General features: G+C 41.0%; 1 protein-coding gene across 1 annotated transcript in view; it reads right to left on the reverse strand.

Annotated features, from left to right (window-relative positions):
• The window catches only part of MTCL1 (microtubule crosslinking factor 1), a 124,070-nt gene that overhangs the window by 68,452 nt on the left and 36,762 nt on the right, over positions 1–18,856 (reverse strand). The window contains exon 4 of the mRNA XM_015406597.1: positions 1,347–1,491. Coding sequence (XP_015262083.1) covers positions 1,347–1,491 — 145 coding nt within the window. The remainder of the gene's footprint in view (positions 1–1,346; positions 1,492–18,856) is intronic.

Consider the following 18,856-nt stretch of genomic DNA (forward strand, 5'->3'; position numbering starts at 1 on the left):
GAGTATAGAGCGAGAGAGAGAGAGAGAGAGAGAGAGAGAGAGAGAGAGAGAGAGAGAGAGAGAGAGAGAGAGAGAGACCGACCAATGCTTAGATCCAAACATGTTTTATTCCAGGTATAGTGAGGAAAAGACTCCTGTAAAGACTAACAAAATTGTGGTAGGTTATGTGTTTTTGTGAGTTACTGCTTCTTCAGACTTATTTTCATTTATTCTTTGCATCCTCCTGGACTGAATCCTCCTGTACCAAATTGAGACCTAGGTTTCCTGTCTCATTACCAATGCTGATATCTCCATGATTGGATTAGTTGACTAACTCATCAACTGTTTCACTCAACTGTCATACCTAACAGACACACCAGATAGACATTCCAATCATCCACACAGCATCCATTCCAAAACCCCTCCCCCTCTCTGTCACTCACCAATCTCCATGCCTCTGTATATCACACTAATGCTGATATCTCCACCCCTCTGCATATCAAAACTAATCCAATCATGCCTGCTATTGCCATTTGGCATCTGAAATAATCTTTATAAAGTCTATATCTTTGGTATCTTGTGTTACATTTTATGGCACACATGGCCCAACCCAACAAAGTGATATTTATGTAAATCTGGCCCTCGTAACAAATGAGTTTGACAACTTTACTCTAAAGAGTATCTCTGTGTTGCTAGGCACTGAAAGTCATCTATCAGAAAGGCCAAATCTCAGATTGAGCTGAAGCTGGCCAGGGAGGCTCACTACAAGAATTTCCCCCCCAGATATGTGAGGCACAAACACAAGGTAAAAGGGAAAATAGGCCCACTGTTGGGTGAAAATGGAGAAACTCTACCAGAGGACAGAGAGAAAGCAGAAAGGCCCAATGCCCATTTTGCCTCTGTTTTTTCCCTGAAGAAGAGAACAGGCCAATCTAAAGATGGTAGTAGACAAGGCATGGTGTCCGCGCTGCTGGTTGACATAGACAGAAAGGTTGTTGAGAGGCACCTGGCTGCACTGGATGAGTATAAATCCCAAGGACCAGATGGTGTGCACCCAAGAGTGCTCAAAGAGGTGGTGAACTCCTCTTCATTGGCAGTCTTCAAGCAGTGGCTGAACGAACACTTGCTGGGGTACTCTAGGCTGATCCTGTATTGAGCAGGTTGCTGAACTAGATGGCCTGTATGGCCCCTTCCAACTCTATGATTCTATGACTCTAGGATAGTGCCAGCAGTCCTTGCTCCAACCAAACTCCATGCCTAGGCTCTGTATACATGGAAACTATGTGTGTATGCTCTCCAACGTTTCTCAGAAGAAAACAGGAATGCACTTATGATATCTTCATTCTATTACATGCCCCCCCACATACTTTGCAAAAGGCTCAAATCGGTCTGCAAGATCTGTGGTCCATCTAATCCAGCAAGCTGCTTCACAGGGCAGCCAACCAGTTTCCCTGAAGGGTCTATAGATGGGACACAGAGGCCAAGACCTTTCCCTGATGTTGCCTCATAGCACTACAGATGTGGGGTAGAGAGATAAAACCTGAAGAATGGACAAATCTAGCAACTAATTTTATGGAATTTTAAAACTGCACCCCAAAGGCAAAACTAAAGCCAAAATACACACATTGATTTTCTTAAGGACAGATGGCAGGGATAAGGAACGTCCCTGGAGAATATATGTCTTAGAGTGCTTAGAGTGCTGAACCAGGAATGGAGAGACCTGAATTTAAATTCTCACTCAGCAATGAAGCTCAGAGGGTATCCCTGAACCTGCCTGCCTGCCTGCCTGCCCCTCTCTCAGCCTAACCTGCCTCACAAGATTTTGTGAGTATAAAATGAGGAAGAGAGACCTCTCCTCTGCTCCTTGCAGCAACATAATGCACTCTAAACTATATCAACAATATTTGTGCATCAGCACTGTGTGCTCAAAGTCTGTGAATGTGTCGATATCGGGAACATAGTCAGCAAGTACAATCCCTTCTCCATGAATCCAGCAGTCACAGTTTCCTACCATGTGAAAAAAGCAACTGTGAATTCAGGTGTTTGCAACTTGAATTATGGGTAATATGCATTCTGTTTGTTTTCATAAGTGAGAAAGCAGCCAACTGGAAATTCTTTCTTAGAAATCTTGCTGTCTCCTCTAACGCTGGAATGTGAGAGAGAATACAATACTGACCTTTCCACGTAGACTTAATATATACAGTCAGGTCAGCATAAGGAGCCACGAAACACTCATCATCTTGAATTTTCATCTGGCTTCAAGGCAGGACATGACTTGCCAGATCACTGAACCTTAAAGCTGGGTTTGATATAACAGATCTATATCTCCCCTCATTCCTATCCAGTCCCCTGCATTACTAGTCTATAAATGTTCTCCATTTAATAATCTTCATGAACAGGCAAAACAAAACCATATTTGAAAAATTCATAAATATCAGAGGCTAGCGTTGTATCTGAAAAGTAAATCAACTGTCTGAGTAAACAGGAAGCAAAAGCTTGCTAAATATCCAATCTCACTTTAATTCATCAATAGTATAATCCTGTGAATGTTTATCTAGAAGTAAGGCTCATTAAGTACAATAGGATATTTTCAAACAAGTAAATATAGGATTGTAGTTTAAGAGATTCAAAATTCTATTAGGGTAGTTTCATGAACACAACTGCAGGGTAGATGCTTTTCCTGACCCAGTGCAACAGCGCAACACAACATGAACCGATGCATATTATTTATCCTTCTCAAAAACCCTTTAATCTTCCTGAATGATGATACCTGTGCTATTATTTTGGCTACTTACAAATAATGTCCCCTGACAGATTACAGTATGCATTGCAGGAAAGAAAATAGCAGGTTCTCCTGCTTTTGAAAGGCCTTAATAGCAAGCATGCAGCTGTAAAACACAATGAAACTGAGATGACTCTTACCTTAAAGGATTCCATAGCAAAATATTTCAGTCAAGATTAACAATGAAACGACGGACTATTTCAAAGTGCAAAAAGGGACCAGACAAGGTTGTCCATTGTCTCCATTGCTATTTATATGGATACTGGAAGTATTACTTCGACAGATAAAAGAAGATAAAGAAATTAAAGGCCTGACAAATAAGGAATTTTCTTATAAATATAGAGCCTTTGCGGATGATGTAATGTTTATGGTTGAAGATCCGATAAAGTATTTACCAATATTAATGGAAAGAATAAAAGAGTTTGGAGACTTGGCAGGCTTTTATGTTAATAAAAACAAATCGAAAGTTATGTGCAAAAATATGAATGAGACAAAGCAAAAAGAACTACAAGAGTTGATACAGTGTGAAGTAGTGAAGAAAACAAAATACTTGGGTATTGAGTTGACAATGAAAAATATTGATCTTTATAAAAATAATTATGAAAAGCTGTGGCCGAAAATACAACTGGACATTAAAAAGTGGAATACGCTGAACTTGTCACTGTTGGGTAGAATATCAGTGGTTAAAATGAACATATTACCGCGATTGATGTTTTTATTTCAGACAATTCCAATAGTGAAAGGAGTAAAAACATTTGACTCCTGGCAAAAAGAGGTTTCAAAGTTTATATGGTCAGGTAAGAAGCCAAGGATTAAGATGAAAATTCTGTGTGATGCGAAAGAGAGAGGGGGTTTTCAACTTCCGAACTTTAGATTGTATCATGATGCAGCGTGTCTTGTTTGGTTAAGACAATGGATTATGTTGGAAAACAAAAAACTATTGGCATTGGAAGGGCATGATTGCAGATTTGGATGGCATGCTTATCTGTGGTATGAAAAAGTGAAGGCAGATGGTTTTTTTAAGCATCATTATATAAGAAGAACAGCTAAACTGGACTATTCAGGCTGCTAAAATCCCCAAACAGCTAACAAAAGTTGGCAAACATTGTGAAGCAATATTCACATCATGATATTTTATATTTGTTTTTGCTATATTTTGTTATGGCTGTTTAATTACACTCTAAAATAAAATATTATTATACTTTCAGTCTTAAATTTACAGCTTTGCTGCAGCAAATCTCTGTCACGAGCGAATATTACTTGCAATACTTTCAAAATACCCTGAACTGCTAGCATGTGTAGCTGCAGTGAGAATGCCTTTATACTACAACTAGAAATATCTATGTCCTCATGGGAGTTTTTATGGAAAAATGCAATGAAAATATCAACATGTACTAATTTGAAAGAAAATTGCTATAAGATGATGTACAGATGGTATATGACGCCAAAAAAGATTGCTAATATGAATTGTAATATTTCAAACAAATATTGGAAATGTAAAAAAGTTGAAGGTTCATTTTACCATATGTGGTGGAGTTGTGAGAAAGCAAAATTATTTTGGACTAATATACATGGGGAGATGGAGAAAATAGTGAAATGTAAATTTAAAAAAGAACCAGAAATATTATTGTTGGGCTTAAAAATGGAAGAAGTTAATCTGGCAAAGAGGACATTAATGTGGTTTATGATAACAGCAGCAAGAATGTTATATGCCCAAAGTTGGAAACAAGATAGAATTCCAGAGGTTGGAGAATGGATAAAGAAGTTACTTTTTATGGCTGAAATGGACAAACTAACAAGGAAACTTAAGGAGCTGGAAGCAGAAGAATTCTTTGCAGATTGGAAATATTTTAAGGACTACTTAGAGAATTACTGGGATGTGAAAGACAATTTGGTTTGCTTTGAAAATTATTGAAATTATAGAAATAGAATAGAATGAGACGACTAAAGGTAGAATTGGAATATAAGTTACCTATAGTTATGTAATAATGGTTTATAAGTATATGAAAATACAATAAATGAACTGGTGGTTGGAAAGCTGTGGGAAGCCAACAAAAGGGTGGGGAGATAGAGAGAAAGGGATATAAAAGAAATGTGATATATGTGAAATGTGTATTATCCTAATAAAAATTTGTTCTAAAAAAAAGATTTACATTGACAAACAGACCAACACACACATAGGCTTTATTCAGGCACCATGGCAAACCTCTGCTTGTTTGGAATAGGCACAAACATAGCTTGTTTGCTGAGGGTCATGTGTCCCCTCACATGGAGAGCACGACAGGTGGCTCCCTGGTTTGGAAAGCCTTGAAATCAAACTCAGATATCTGAGCAATTGTATTGCATTACCTTCCCATAAACTGAGATTCTAAACTGGGCGAGGGGAGGATATGACAGACCTCCAGTCTGAGACCCTGGAGAGCTGCTGCCAATCTGAGTGAACAAGACTGACTTCATAGTGTTCAGGTGTTCAGATCAATCCTGGTTTGAAAGGAAGAAAAAAACAGCAGTTGCCAGATGCCTGCATTCAGATGACATAAATCTAGGGTTGCCAGGTCCCTCTGGGCAGCCAGCAGGGGATGGGGTGGTGGTGAGCTTACTGGGAGTTTATTCTGTGTTTCAGCGATGTGCCCGTGTGACTTCGACATGACCCAGAAGTGAAATACGTACATCAGGGGCATTGGGGTGACACTGGTTTTGGGGTGAAACCTCCGTGGTAGAAGTTGCTCCTACCATACAGTTTTTGCCCAAAAACCAGAGCGTTGCCCCAATGTGCCTACGTCACTTTCAGGTATTGTTGAATTCATATAGGCATGTCATTGAAATGTCCGGTGTTCCTCCCTTTTTGGGGGGTAATTCTCCCTGCCGGTCAGCTGATCAGCACTGCAGCGGAGAGGTGGGGCCTGACAGTGGGGAACCCCTGACCCCACCAGGGGGTCTGGCATCCCTAGGCAAATTGGAGTTTGATCCACTATTTCTCAAATCAGGGAGCCTTCCATGCATGAGGGAAGGGGGGAGGGGAAGAAGCATGGCAAATGACAACAACCCCGCATTCATGTCCAGCACTATCAAACTGAGAGGTGTGATGAATGTGGGCCATAACTGACTGCTCTTCCCCTCTCACACAAGGGGTAAAAGGAGGAACCTTAGTTACTGCAGGATCTAATCTTCAAAGCTGTGTTTATGGAAGCTTTGTGTTCTTTTAGTCTGTGGCCATTAATGCAGGTAACCACTCACAGTGTGTGAATCTCTTCCAATGAGTATATAAAATCATATATTTATTCTGGTAAACATTACTTATCCACATTTCATGTCATGACCTGTGCTACATAACAAATCATTTTCATTTTTATAATTTCAATATATGACAAAAAGGTACTCAATGAGTTAGGATGTTTCTCTTTTCACTGTCCAGTTCTGTTCAAACCATGATCTCATACCAAGAGGAAATAAGTCAGACTGAGTATGATTTCTTAGATGAAGCAGCTATTAAAGTAAGAATTCTCAGTACAGTTTCCTCCCCTCAGTTATAGCTTTGCAGGCATGCTTACTGAGTTTGAGCCAGTTCCATGGCTTTGGTTCAAGTTCACACACCAAAGGAGAAAATTAAGAGTCACAATCCATCATGGAACTTTAAGTGGTTTTCAAAGTATCATCTGATTTCAAGGCCAGCTATAAATTGCACTATCAAGTTAAGGCAAAAGCCATTGCTATTTCCCATGTCCTTACCTCCACCCCCAACATGTCCCACAGCTGAGCTACAATTACAGAACAATCATTAGAGCCTGTGACCTTCAGCGGACCCTTTGGAGCTCAATGCAATGCAGAAAAATCACTCAGCAGTCTTAAAGCCTGCTCCATCATGCTTATGCTTAAGACAGTGGCAAATGTGTGCATTTGTGTGTGTGTAGTGCTGTCAAGCTGTAGCTGACTTCTTGTGACAATCCTAGCAAGGGGCTTTCAAGGGAAGTGAGAAGCAGAAGTGGTTTGCCGTTGCCTTCCTCTGCATATCAACCCTGGCCTTCCTTGCTGGTTTCCTATCCAAGTACTGACCATGGCTGACCCTGCAGATTTCTTTTGGCAGTCTCCCTTCCAGTTACCAACCTTGCTTAGCTTCTGAGATCAGGCTATATCACGCTGCCTTCCCTCCTCTCTCTCTCTCTCTCTCTCTCTCTCTAATATATAAATGTCTGTGAGTGTGTATATATAATTCATATCAACCACATCAATATATATGCATTTTATAAACTGTAACCCTAACCATACACATACGCAGGACTTTTTTGTGTCAGTATGTGCCGGTACAGCATACCGGCACCTCTTTCAGCCATTGGGGCTTGGGCCCTTTGTGCTGGGGCCAGGCTGGGCTGATTGAGTAGCTGTGGCCTATCCTATCCTGCAGCTGAAATTGCACTCGCTGATGATATCAGTGACAATGGTGTAAATCAACTGCACTGGTGCCTTTTTCCCCCCAGCCTACCACCTTTTTCTGGCCTGCCTGCCCTGCCTTCTCCACCAGCCGACTTGACAGGGCTTCTCAGCCGGCCCAGCCTTCTCTGCTGCCCCCGCTATGGTTGCCAAACTCCAGGTGGGGCTTGGAGCTCTCCTGGACTTACAACTTATCTCAAGACTACAGAGATAAGTTCCTCTGGAGAAAATGGCTGCTTTGGAGGATGGGCTCCATGGTGTTATACTCAACTGAGGTACTCCACAAACCCTGCCACCCCCAAGCTCCAGTTGTCTCCGAACCCAGAGTTCACTACCCTAGGCTCAGCATTCTCTGCCACTCTCTAGAGTGATTTTCTGATGCTACCAATTCATTAATGTGCAGAGACTTGGACATGGCAAGTATTCTCAAGAAGTTTCTGCTCATTATGAGGAAGTCACTGACTTCGCTCAACCTCCTTCCCTCCCTTCTTGCCTTATAACTCACTCTGAATATCCCAACCATTCTTCCAAGCAGCTCAGGGCAACATACAAGGTTCTCCCATCCCCATTTTATCTTCACAACAACCCTGTGAAGTGTGTTAAAAGAGAGTGTGTGACTGGCCCAGAATGACCCATGAAATTTCAAGGCAGTATGGAAGTTTCAACACAGAACTCTCCGATCCTTGTTCAATCTTCTAACCACCTAGGGTTCTCAACCTCCAGGTGGTGGCTAGAGATCTTCTGGGATTACAACTGATCTCCAGGCAACAGAGATCAGTTGACCTGGAGAAAATGTCTGCTTTGGAAGGTGGACTCTATGGCATTTATATCCCATTGAAGTCCCTCCCCTTCCCCTTCCAAAACTCTGCCCTCCTCAAGCACCACTCTCCAAATCTCCAGGTATTTCCCAGTCCAGAGCTGGCAACCCTATAAACACCAAACTCTACAGAAAATCAATCATTTGCTATGGATTTAAAGTACTTCTAGGGATGGTAAACAATGGATATTGTAATGTGGAACTACTTAATACAAAGAACAATGATTTGAACAAAAATCCAGGTTGTTGGTTACAAGGCTGAAGTCAGGGGTCCTCAACCGTTTGAGCCTGTTAGCCTCTTGGAATTCTGACACATTGTGATGGGCACAACTACAAAATGGCTGCCACAGGAGGTGGAGCCAACCACTAATGACTGCTGCAGGAACTGAGCTAACTTCAAAATCGCATTTGTTTGTGTTTCTCTTGCTTGAGCGATTACAAGGCTTCACTGCCTGCAGACAAGAATAAAAGATACAGGGAATTTACTTAACAGCTGGTCCCGAGCTCTAAGTGCAGAAAGAAACTTCCCCCTCTCCTTTTTTTTGAATTGCTAAACTATGTACAACAATATGCAATCCTAGAAAAACTTAGCTGAGATAATTTCAATGCATAGCTTTTTAGATGTATGTATGTTTATATAATATGGAAAAATGAAAATAAACTATTAAAAAAAAAGCCTTTTAGAATTGAGCACCAGCTTAAGAAGGAAAAAGCTAATTTTTAATTAACTGCTCCATGACCTTCAGGGTTTGAAAATTAGATAATGTGATGGGAGAATACAGATGATAAAGCACAAAATCTGATATGTAATATACTGGCTAATTCCCAACTGGTGTACATAAAAGGACAATATACTGCAAAAGGGATGACTGAGGCCTTAAGAAAGGTCTATGGAGAGCAAGAACCAAAATAGTGAGATTAAAGTTTTTGTGTCACATTTGTTTTCCCCTCCCTATGTCTTACTACGGAGAGCAAGACCAGGCTAGCAAGATTTTTTGTTTAGAGGACTTTTATCAATTAGTCTACAAGAAAGTGGAAATGCAAAAATCCATATAGAAACATTATTAAAACTAATTGATAAGCTTGCAACTGCTGGTAAAGTGATGGATGAGGATTTAAAAATTGGACTATTTCTTATTCTGCGTTCATTTCAACATTTAATGGGAAAGATTCTAAGTTGGAAGGCATTTTGGGACCGATAAAAGCTGAGTACCGTAAACAAAAGGGCTATCATGAGCAGCACAAAAGCAAGAATGACCCACGTTACATGGTCCAAGAGGCCAGGTCAAGGGGGGCAGGAACTAAGTCAACTGACCACAGAAAGCCCAATTCCAAAGACAAAATAAATGTCCTTCGCTGCTTCAATTGTAATAAGGCAGGTAATTTCCAGAGGGAGTGCATTCAATAGAAATGTAAATGCCAGCACCAGCAACCAACCTCACACTCGAACACAAAGACAGAAGGATTTCTCCCAAAGAAAGCAATTTAATTATTGCATATTTCATACAGCACAAAGTGGAAGAAAGTAGAACAAGAAGTTTATGCACTGCATAAGAATAACACATTAGACTCTCACTGAACTACCTAAGGACTGAATGGGAACAAGACGGAAGCTACCATCTTAGTCAAAAGCAGAAAACAGTGGAACTATTGCAAAGCCTGGGAATGGAAGGTGTTAATCCAATTCACACACCAATGGAATTAGGCTTCTACAAAGAAAAGGTATCCAATGAACAATGTCAGATAGCAATAACTACAGAGCTGCCATAGGCAAGCTTCTATACTTAGCGATGTCAACAAGACATGACATTGCAACTGCTGTAAGTATATTATCCAGAAAGGTTAGTACACCCACCACAAAGGATTGGAAGATTGGACTGCAGTTAAAAGGGTAACGAGGTACTTAAAGGGTACTGTACACTTTAAACTGAGACTGCCAGCAACTAATAACCCCACAGTGTTGGGATATGTTGATGCAGACTGAGCTGCAGAAAGATCAGACCTAAGATCCCCTAGCAGTAGTTTTCTTTTCTTGGTATTTTTGCATTTGTGTGTGTGTGTGCCTGTGTGTGTCCATGCCTAGAAGTCATGTCAACCTCTGTGACTCCTACTGGGGTGCAGAGGATGTTCAGAGAAGTGGATTGGTAGCCTGCCTCTGGCCTCCCAGCCCTGGTATTCTCTGGAGGTCTCCCATCCAAATACTTGCCAGGGTTGGCCCGGCTTAGCTTCCAAGATCTGACGAGATCAGGCTTGTCTGGGCTATCCAGGTCAGGGCCAGTTATGTGGTTTTCTGTGGGGGTGATGTTATAAATTGGGCAAGTCGTAAACAAGAAATTGTTGCTCACTCATCTACTAAATCAGAATTTGTATCCACTTCTGAAACATGCAGAGAATTAGAGATGTTACTGACTGTAGGATTTTAGTATTAAGGAGTTTCCCCCAATTTTTTTTACTAAAAGTATGGAACCTTTGCCAGTTCAACTGCTAGAGGATAACCAGAGTTGCATAGCCCTCTCTTCTTCAGAAGGGAACAATGCACGGACAAAGCATATTGGAATTAGGAACCAGTATGCAAGAGTCCTGCAGAGGCAAGGAGTTGTCAAGCTACACTACTGCCCCACTGAAAAAATGACAGCAGACCTATTTACCTACCCCTACCAAGAGACAAAAACCAAGGCCTGTGGGACAAGTTGAATATACATCACTCTAAGTGTGTATAGGTGTTATCTCCTTGAATGGGATGCCTCTCTTTGTCTTAACCTGGAAGCTTCCCCCTCTGACCCCTCCTCTCTCTCTCCCTCGCTTGCCCTCTCACTCTCTGCACACGGCCTTCCATGGAGACATGTGTCTCTGCAGGTCTCTGCTGTAGATAAAATGCTGTCATACCCCTGCACACATGATGTTGGATAAGTTGGCCATTTGTGACAGGGAAAGTATTCTTTAGATTAAGCTTCTCTCTCTCCTTTTGACTACAACCTGAATGTGAACTGGATCTACTTGAATAAATGTAAGTTTATCTTTTTGCAATATACTTCTTGGGAGATTTATTTACTGCATTCAGTATCACGCTTCTAAGACTGGGAAAAACTCTGCTATATTAACCAAATATCCCAATTAAAATGTCAGAACATTGTTTAATATTTTTTTTTTTGCATATACCCAGCTTGCCTACAGTAGTGCACTGAAGGTCCTTGTGCTGTGACAGCAGCTCCTCCCAAAGCAACTTCCAAAAAACCTGCACAGCCAATCAGATCTCCAGTGGTCAATCAGAAATCCAACAGCCCACCTGGTCCTGACCACTTTCTAAAAACACCTGGAAGGCACCAGGAAAGGTTTCAGCAGGGGCCATGCCACCTCACTTAAATTATAAAATGTGACTTGCCACCATTCAAGTCTGCTCAGGAGACATCCCATCTAATCTTGATGTCCTTCTAATCCCAGTATGCACAGACCTACAATAAACACAGACCCAGGGAGGCGGGGTACAAACTGAATAAAATAAATAAACTTGAATTGCTTACCAATGAAGCCACAGCAAAGCATATGCTGGAATTATTTTCTTAAGTGTACATGGTCCTGTGTAAACCCACGTAGGACAGTGAGTAAAAAGCCCTCATGGTGCTATCCTAAACAGAATTACACTTCTCTAAACCCACTGATTTCAATGGATTTAGGAGAGCATAATTCTGTTTAGGATGGCAGGGTCAATCTCCTTTCCTTAGTATAATTTCATTATATTTTATTACATACTGAATAGTTTTCAGTCAGTCTTCAGCTAGTTCAAGCAATCTAGCTTTCATCGCTTCCTTCTGCTTCCCTCTAAAAGCTTTCTCGTAGTATTAAGTACACCTAATTCGGTAGAGATCTTACCACTTCTAATAATTCAATGCTTTTCCAGCATTGCCAACTCTATACCGCAGCCAGATTTATTAATCCCTATGTTAAAATGATCACTGCTACGAAATCAGCACAGATGGTTAAAAGTCAGATAATTTATAGCTGGATTTGGCACATGCTTTGAGGAATAACGCCAATAAGTCAGTATTGGAGAATGAGCACTCTATACTGAACTCTAAAAGAACCTTGAAGATCAAGAAATACTGGGGAGGAGCAAGAAGAGGTCTAGAATAATATCTAAGCCAGGCTGACACTGTTTATCTCATTATCCTGATAAATGTCAGCAAGGAATACAATAGTCTGGATGATGTAATATCCTTTATAATTAGAACATATAATATTGCCAGATATATGTGAGAACAGCAGCACTCTTATGTTCAAAAGCTGTATCTTTCCAGTGATAGTTTCATTTGGAAAATATGACTGCAGAGTTCTCTAAAGACATACTGTAATAAAAAGAATCCTCCCAGTTTTAGTTCTGTAAAGCTGTTTAATGCTTTAAAAGCCAATTTAATGGGAGTTGGGAATGACAATCATTTTTCAAGTTGACATCATTGGGACCATATCAATATTTAAAGTATGACTGATAGAACTTTCCTGGATGCTGAAAAATATGGTTCCTTCTTGTTTTGTACCTTGCAAAGAAGAGTCTGGCTGGTCCTTCTGTTAACACAGAACCAGCAGAGCAAATGTCTTCTCCTCATGTAACTCTATGAGACAAGCCAGTAGACCACTGAAAGATTTCCAGTGGACTACCACCTTGGTATGACCTAGCAAAACACTTCATATGTTTTAAAGCAAGAGTGAATTTTCCAGGAGCATTTAACACAGATTAGTTATGCCAATATTCAGAGACCTTGCATATGTACGGTCTCTTAGCAAATCTAAAATACATGTTGGTGGCTCACAAGGATTCCTAGGAAAAAAGGAAAGAAAAAGTGGCATGGTTAATTTTAACCAATTAACTCCTGCTCTCTTCGATTATGTAGCATGGAACAGATTACTAAACATGCCTGTTGAAGACTAGGATAGCACTTCAGCCATATGTCTGCAGGGGGCAAGAGATAGTCACTGAAGGGAAAAGACATGCTACCAAGCAAAAAGGTTCAAAGCCAAATAATTCACTGGTAACAAAACCTTCAGAAAGCCATAGCCTATCCAAACTGATCATCAGAATATGAAAAGAAAATGCTCCTTGTGAGTTGGGCCTCTATTATAGGACTTTGGGAAGTCGACAGAAAAGGACAGTGTAACGCTATAACTGCTTGGTTTCCATTCTGCTCACCATACAGTTTCTACCATACAGTTTCTACCATACAACTGTTTCCCCAAGCAACAGCAGCTATTCCTCCCCCTCCCCCCAAATGTAGCCTTGTAAATCCTGAGAAGCCTAAAGTACTCTTTTCTGATTCTGGACATCCATATTTGAACAAAATTAATTCCAGTCAATAATTTTCTGTGATAAGTGGCTGAAACATGCAGGACAGTTGCCAACAAGCCACTGTTGACATTCTTTGGGGAACATCTAACCAAACTATTCTGATAATGGAAGTGCCAGCAACATAAACTGTCTCAATATTGCAAGAAGATTTTTGCTCAGAGATGGGCTATTTAAAAATGGATGTGTACATCAAAATACCCATTCCAGAAGACTCTGCTGCCACAAGACATCATACTGTGATAAAGAAGAATAAATTACTGGACTTGTAAACTTAATTTAAATTATTCTTAAAGTACTTTCAGGGGGAATTGTGGTTTCAGCTGGAGTAGCCAAGAATTTGGCAAGACAGAAGATAAAGATGCTAAGCTGACATGGTGCCAGCTAAGTGAAAGTACATAAAACAACTAGCAGCTACACAGAGGCACCAAACCTACACAGAAAGAGGACTATAGAAACTTGGGCAAGACATGGTCTCAGCCCCATGTTGGACTCCCAAAACTGTGTGCACGCACAACCATAATGCAAAGGGATACTCTTCCTGAGATTCCTGTATAGACAGGAACCTAAACATTCCAGAATTTATTGATGGGTGCTGAGATAGTTAGAATGACATAAGTAGTCCTGAGAAACAAGATGGTCCCAAGGAACCAAACTACATGGTACAAGCAGAGACAACAGGGCGCTTGTTTGGGGCAGTATGGAAGGTGTTACAAGAACACATACTTTGTTTCTTTGCACACAAGATTAGGTATTAAACAAAAAGTGTGGAAAGATTACATCCATTCCTCCGACCCCACCTCCAATGAGTGCAGTACAATCCCTGATCAAGGAACATAGAGAAAAAGTCTTATACAAATTGGACCTAGTGGGCTGAAGGGATGGATGATCTGATTTTCTTTTGCTGGTGTAAAGAACAGAGAGTAGGAGGATTATCTGAGAGGGAATAATGAAAAGTGCTTTAAGCACTTAAAATAACTTAGGAAGCTCAGTGGGTATTTTAGGAGGGCTACTATGTTGTAGTATTAATTTACTTACCACATAACCATGTGCTACTATTATTTTGCTACTAATTTTATCATAGGCTTTTATTTTAAAACATTTTATTATTTTGTTTATTATACATCCAGTTCATTTCTACAATGTCCCCCTTGTATTTTGTTAAATATACCAGTCTTGGAGATTCTTTTTAAAGTTTTGTTCCTTTATCTTTTATTTTCCCCCCTTTATTATTGTACTTGCACAAACAACTTCACTCATTTCAGTCATTTCAGTCAAGCGCCTGAGCCTCGTAGCTGACTAAGGCAAATAAGAGCCCTGTCAACACTCTTCACTTCCCTGGCTTTGCACTGACAAATACCTAGAGACAGTGCTTCCTTCTAATTTCCCTAGTCTGTCACCCTTCTAATCTTTCTCTTCTGCCACATTGACCCTTTATTAAGGAATAGGTCAGAGCTTCCTAACTAGATGAGACACAGAGCTGCACATATCATTTCCCTCACTTTTTTAAAAACCAAAAACATTTTTGAATACTGGTTCAGGAGGGTAGCTGTGCAACAGAACAAAGTTGGAGTCTAGTGGCACCTTTGAGACCAACAAAGTTTAATTCTAAGTATAAGCTTTTGTGTGCATGCACTCTTCTTCACTGTAAGTTTGAATGGAGGGTTTAAAGGGCAAGGGAAAGTCCCTTCAAGCTGCTTTACTTCTTGCTGCGTACAATGTAAACAAACAAACAAGGGGAAGAGGCATGCAAGGGCAGACAAATTTTCTTTGGCTGTAAGAGCCAGCCCAAAACTTTAGAAGACACACTCATTTCTTAGGCTTCACGATTTTGCATTTTAATGACCACATTTTCTAATTACTGCTAACACAAATCCCAATACTAAGATCTTCAGAGTTTCTCATAATGTTATTAAAGCTATGAGAAAAGTGTTGTAATATATAAATAAGTATAAGGGTTTTCATTGTCACAACAAAAAGCCTAACTTCTCCCCAGTATCTCAAACCCCACCAAACAGCCACATGCCCGAAGTGATGATGTCACCTACTAGTGACGTCATCATGCCGGGGACGGAACATGGGGATGCTCTGGTTTAGGCCAAAGTTCTCTGGTTTTAAGGCAACTTTGCCCTCAAGCCAGAGCATCCCAGTGTGATGATGTCACTTCTGGGCGTCATCATCATGTCTGGGACATCCTGGAAACCCCCCCCCCAAATCCCCCTAACAATCCTAAGCACAATGAAATTTCTCAGCATCATGGTGACTGGGACTTGTCAAGCCCTGTGTTAGGGCTTCTGAGTGGAAAAACTGTCTGAGAAAAAAGGGTTAAGCAAACGTTCTCCCCTGTTATACCTCATCAACCTCCCATGGCTACTGCTGATGTTTTTAAACATTAGAGAAAAGGCGCATGTGGCTGCATGCCATGCCCACTTGGGCCTTCACAGAAAAAGTACTCAGGCACATGGAACTTTCATGTATAAAAATGTTATCACTGCAGTTGCTTTATAATGCTCAGTGTAAATGTTACATTGGCTAGAATGATCATTTATGACACAAATGCCTGTATTCTGCAAAGGACTCTTCCCTTATCAATGTGATGCACGTTGTATAGAAATATATCCTGACAGTTTATAGACACACAGTTGTTAGCGCAGGCCCCCGCTTGCCATGTAAAGAGTGTACCCATGCCAGGTTATGGCAAAAGTTGGCATCGGGCAAACACAGCCCTCTCTTTGTGCAGTGCCAACTAGCCCAGCCATGTGCTCAGGACTGTCTCACTGATGCAATCAGCCATCGCTTCAGATACTGCAGGCACATATCATCTTAAAAGTCAATGTCTTAATCTCATCACCCCAAGGGTGTCAACAGACCTGCATTCCAGTTCTACATCCCATAATCACACCTCCAGACTCCGCAAGTCAATACTGGGACCACCCTGGCCACAGCCTATTGTCATTCTCGTTCTATCGAACACCCAGCCATTAATGGAGCCAAGACCCTGCAATTGCCCAACGCTTTAATAACAAAAGCTTTCTTTCCCCAATCTGGGCTTCTTTTGTCCAAAACCCCTCTAGAGCCATTACCGGCCATCGCTGGCCATCAAAGACCATTTCCCCATTGTACCCACTGCCCTGAAGGCACAATTTTCCTATTTCAGGACTCGAAATCCAGCCATCTTTGGTTCCGTCTCCTGGGACTCATACCAGCTGGATCCCTCATGTCTTTTGAGTCTTTTCAGATGTGCTTGCCAGCCAAGCAGTCTGCTTCTCTTCACCACGGACTCTTCTCTTTGGAAGGTGGGTATAAAACCTGCCCCATTCTCAATGCTTCGCCCTCTTTTGTCACTGATCTCTTTAAGATCACTTTACCTCTTTATTTCCTAGCTCTCTGGTGTGTGTGTGTGTGTATGTGTGTGTGTGTGATATTCCACTGATTAGCTGAATGTATTAGGATTATATTTATAATAAATTTCACAAAAGACATTTCCTGTCTGTTGTCTGTGTAGCTCCGAGAAGCTTCCTACTCTGGTATAGTTGGAGTACGATCCCTAGTTTGCACACCTATTAGGCAAATGGTCTCTTAGCTAATTCCCCCATCATAACTCAGACAGAGACCCAGTGTCGCGGCTAACACAGTAATGTAAATAAGTTAATAGAGGCTTAAAGATTATTCAGCAGCAAGTATGAAAAAGTTTAGAGTGTCTGCTCAAAATGCCCCAGTAGCCAGTGTAAGTACCAGAAACCAAAGAGAGAGAAACTTGAAGTATAATTTTAAAAATGTGTAATGTTAGGTTCTCCCCTCTAAGTCCACAGACTGTACAGAGATACAATAAACACAATGAAACTTAACACTGAGACCTTGCCAACTGTCCCCCTGCTCCTAACCTGTAAATTCAGTTGAAGGATGAAGCAGAATCTATGCACATGAAATTAGGCAACTGTATGTATGTAAAGTTCTGTCCCTCTAGCTCAGGGGTCCCCAACCTTTTTAAGCCTCTGGGCATTTTTGGAATTCTGACGTAGTGTGATGTATGCAGGCAGAAAATGGCTGATGCAGGAGGTGGTCAGCCAGAAAATGGCTGCCACACTTACCTTCAGTCACATAGTGAAGATCCTTGTTCTGTGGTGGCAGCTGCTGCCAAAGAACCATTTAAAGAATCTACACAGCCAATCAAATCTCCAACGGCCAATCATAAGCCTTGCTGGCAAAAGCTCCACCTGGCCCCACGCACAAACACTTGGTGGGCACCAGGAAAGGTGTCGGGGGCAGCATGGTGCCCACAGGGGCCATGTTGATGAGCAATACTCTGGCAGAATGAATGGGGACAGAAGGTGCGATCCTGATCTCTCCCACTGCGCAGGTTTACTGTACAATCCTAATACCAAATCACCAAACAAAAGGAATAGCAGAAAAAGTGACAATGATTGCAATTATTTTGGATGCAAAGGGGAGAAGTTACTGCTAAATATATAAAGCAACATTCCATGTCAGCAAAAAATACAGTGTCCAACAAGGCAACAAATCCCAATGTAGCCTTTTCTTTAAACTGTACTGAAACAATACTAGAATGCATTTGTCATTATATTTCTTCTGAGCTGTGCTAGTCAATTCTCTCCACCAAAGGTCAATTGTTTTGACTGGATGATCATTTCTACATAGGGTGGGGTAGAGAAACAGACTGCACAGCCAACCTTTTTTCCCCTGGAAACATATTTTGCCTGCCATGTGCACTACAGTGAACTCAATTTTACTGCAGTGTTCTTATCTGCTTCGGGCCTAGCATTTTTGCAGCATCATTCATTTTGGTCATAATGTCAAGAGATGCAAGCAAAGTCTGCTAACTGGGCATGCACATGGCATACCCTGATCCTGGCAGAATTTCTGGCACCTTTCAAACATGAAGCTTTCTTTTCTTATGATCTCTATCTTGTTCTTTCTGTCAAAAACACAGGGAGCAACTAAAATGATAACATTCAGTGACATTTCCTGGTCTCTGATAGGATATAAAGCCGCTGGAGCCTTCACATTACATCAATCCCAATTAGGGGCTGTGTGACAAGAAGAACTGTGCGAAGGCCAGAAAAAAGATGTAAGCTGATTGTTCATGTGCACACTCAATTCTGTCAAGAAGTTACTAACTGATATGATGGTACAATGCCAAGTTTTCGCTTCAGTTCCTTACATTGGTATATTTATCATGGAAAGGTTTCTAAAAATGCTGAGAAGACTTGAACTGACTGCGTGTTCAGCAAACCCCTTGTATAGCATTAGAGAGACAATTCGGCTCTAGTTGCCTTGCAGTCAAAAACCTAATAGAGAAAAGAAAAGCTGCAAAATGAAGTTTTCCTATCCTGGAACTACAAATGAAGTACCTGGTGATACACAATGGCTTTTCTCTAAGATTCATACCCTACAGAAACATATCATGATGGTCTACAGGCCCAAGTTCAAGGTCTGTGTTAGAACATTGATCTGACCAAAATCACCTGGCTAAACCATCACTTAATTTCAGAGT

The sequence above is a fragment of the Gekko japonicus genome, unplaced genomic scaffold (assembly GCF_001447785.1).
Source record: "Gekko japonicus isolate JY-2015 unplaced genomic scaffold, Gekko_japonicus_V1.1 scaffold138, whole genome shotgun sequence".
Lineage (NCBI taxonomy): Eukaryota > Metazoa > Chordata > Lepidosauria > Squamata > Gekkonidae > Gekko > Gekko japonicus.